General features: G+C 42.2%; 1 protein-coding gene across 1 annotated transcript in view; it reads left to right on the top strand.

Annotated features, from left to right (window-relative positions):
• ATPSCKMT (ATP synthase c subunit lysine N-methyltransferase) overlaps positions 1–1918 on the top strand; it is a 16615-nt gene extending 14697 nt beyond the window's left edge. The window contains 1 exon segment of the mRNA XM_007456450.1: positions 1712–1918. Coding sequence (XP_007456512.1) covers positions 1712–1918 — 207 coding nt within the window.
• The last annotated feature ends 1012 nt before the right edge of the window (positions 1919–2930 follow it).

The raw sequence follows: 2930 nt of genomic DNA, 5'->3' as shown, positions 1-2930 counted from the left end.
GGGACACTGTAATTCACAAACCTGCAGAGCTATAAATGACAGGTTTCGTCCAAAAATATATTGAAGTAACCCGCCGCGGAGCACAGGCTCCGGACGCACAGGTTCAGCGGCCATGGCTCACGGGCCCAGCCGCTCCGCGGCATGTGGGATCTTCCTGGACCGGGACACGAACCCGTGTCCCCTGCATCGGCAGGCAGACTCTCAATCACTGCGCCACCAGGGAAGCCCTGGCCTGTGTTCTTAAAGGAGGTTATTGTCGTGAGAGACGAAAGGAGGCTGAGGAACCATTACAGCTCCATGCAGTGTGGGAGCCCGGCTGTGGGACAATGTGAAGGACATTACTGGGACATTTGACAAAATTGGGATGCTATTGGAATTATTATTACTGGAATACAATGTTAAATTTCCTGAATTTGATAATTGTGCTGGGTCTCTTTCTTAGAAAACACAGAAATACCAAGGAGTAAAGGGTCATGCGACCTGTGCTCAAGTGGTTTAGAAAAAATGTTCAGAGAGAGGGGAAGAGAGCAATAAGACAAACTGTTAAAAATTGGTGAACCTGGGTAAAGGAATACAGGAGTTCTTTGCTCTATTCTTGCAACTTTTCTATAAATTTGAAATTATTCCAAAATAACAAATTAAAGGAATAAAGAAGAAAAGATGTTTTTAGGAGGTGAAGGTGGTAATATAATTTTAGGACCTGAAGATAAAATTTTAAGCAGCTGTTAATTTGCTGACGTAATTACAATGTCAGTACTCTTAGCAAGCAGTAAAACTCCTCCTTCACCGATAGATTAGTAATAAAATTATGCAAAAGTGATAAATAAGAGTATTTTATTTTTTATAAGTTATGTTGACTATCAAGAAATTAATTATCAGTGTATTATGGATGCATTTTTAAAAACAATGAAATAGCGGGCTTACCTGGTGGCGCAGTGGTTGAGAGTCCGCCTGCCGATGCAGGGGACACGGGTTCGTGCCCCGGTCCGGGAAGATCCCACATGCTGCGGAGCGGCTGGGCCTGTGAGCCATGGCTGCTGAGCCTGCGCGTCCGGAGCCTGTGCTCCACAACGGGAGAAGCCACAGCAGTGAGAGGCCCGCATACCGCAAAAACAAAAAAAACAAAAATAACAAAAACAAAACTATGAAGTATTTCATCATATTTCAAGTTGGTAGAATGTGTATATTTTTTCATGGTCTAATTATACCATTTTTTGTTGATTTTAGGTGCTGTTGATTTTAAGATGTACCATTGCTGTTGGGAAAGAAAAAAAATGTTGCCAATTATAATTCTAAGACAATGTCAATTGTACGATGTATCCTGATTTCAGACATGTTAAAAATGTAGAAAAAGATAAATAATTGAGACAGGGTAGATTGAAATGTTTAGGTAGGTAAATAATTTAAGGCTGCTGCTCACATTAATTACTGCCACAATCATGATTATAGTCAGGAAAGTGGAACTCTGTGATACACATCTGCTATAAATGGCAAATTTTATAATTGATACTAGAATATTCTTATAACTGTTGTTCATGTGACTTCTGTATTTTAATGGATTATTTGATGATGTATTTATGCCCAGGAGTGATCTTTTTACAATCAGTAATTTTGCACAGGCTTTTTTCAGGGATGCAGATACAAAAGGACCTTGAGAAATCATTTCCTCCAACTATCTGCTCACTGAAATGATGGCTGTTGTTCTCCACAGATGCTGCAGTTGGAGAAGAAGCTTGAGCTTGAACTTGAGGACGAGGCTAGAGTCATTGCTTGCCGGTTCCCCTTCCCACACTGGACGCCGGCCCAGGTCACAGGGGAGGGAATAGACACCGTGTGGGCCTACGATGCCAGTTCTTTCAGGAGAAGTAAGAAAAGGCCCTGAAGATCCTTGCATTTCCAGTTGGTCATTCAAATATAAACTTTATCCAGAGAGTTTTCTGAAGTGTTGGGGGTCTTTGATTTTATAGAGACTTAAGGCTGTGTCTTCAGCAAAGAGGATATTTTTCCTTGTTATGGAATGAGAAATTATGATTGCTTTCCTTAACTTTTGGAGAAAATAAACAGAAGTTGAGGACAGCAGGTAGATTTAAAGCCCCTTTCATGGTGTGTTCAAAACAAATGTGCTGGGCTTCCCTGGTGGCGCAGTGCTTGAGAGTCCGCCTGCCGATGCAGGAGACGCGGGTTCGTGCCCCGTTTCGGGAAGATCCCACATGCCGCGGAGCGGCTGGGCCCGTGAGCCATGGCCGCTGAGCCTGCGTGTCCGGAGCCTGTGCTCCACAAATGGGAGAGGCCACAACAGTGAGAGGCCCGCATAACGCAAGAAAAAAAAAAAAACAAAAAAAACAAAAAAACAAATGTGCTTACTGCTTTTCATGCACTCGGGTGTGTGAAAATATGGATGAGCTATGGTCATGTTGATGGGTGGGAGAGAATGTCAGCAGCTCTTCACATTGTAAAGAGCATGCTTTAATGCCACAGATGAGAAGAAACAATTTAAAAGGAGGGAATGCATTTGTAAATGTTTGCAATTTCCTGTAACTTTATTCACACTTGAGATTTATCTCTTTTTTTTCTGTACTAGGTCAAAATTAATTTTCTGAAGGATTTAGAGAGGTATTTATATATATATATATATATATATATATATAGTTTTTAAATTTTTAAAAAAATTTAATTAAGTTATTTATTTATTATTGGCTGTGTTGGGTCTTCGTTGCTGCACACAGGCTTTTCTCTAGTTGTGGCGAGCCGGGGCTACTCTTCGTTGTGGTGCGTGGGCTTCTCATTGCGGTGGCTTTTCTTGTTGTGGAGCACGGGCTGTAGGTGCACGGGCTTCAGTAGTTGCAGCAGGCAAGCTTAGTAGTTGCGGCTTGTGGGCTCTAGAGCACAGGCTCAGTAGTTGTGGCGCATGGGCTTAGTTGCCCCGTGGC

Source organism: Lipotes vexillifer, unplaced genomic scaffold (genome assembly GCF_000442215.2).
Source record: "Lipotes vexillifer unplaced genomic scaffold, Lipotes_vexillifer_v1.1 scaffold458, whole genome shotgun sequence".
NCBI classification, from domain to species: domain Eukaryota; kingdom Metazoa; phylum Chordata; class Mammalia; order Artiodactyla; family Lipotidae; genus Lipotes; species Lipotes vexillifer.
This window is presented reverse-complemented; position numbering and strand designations above follow the sequence as displayed.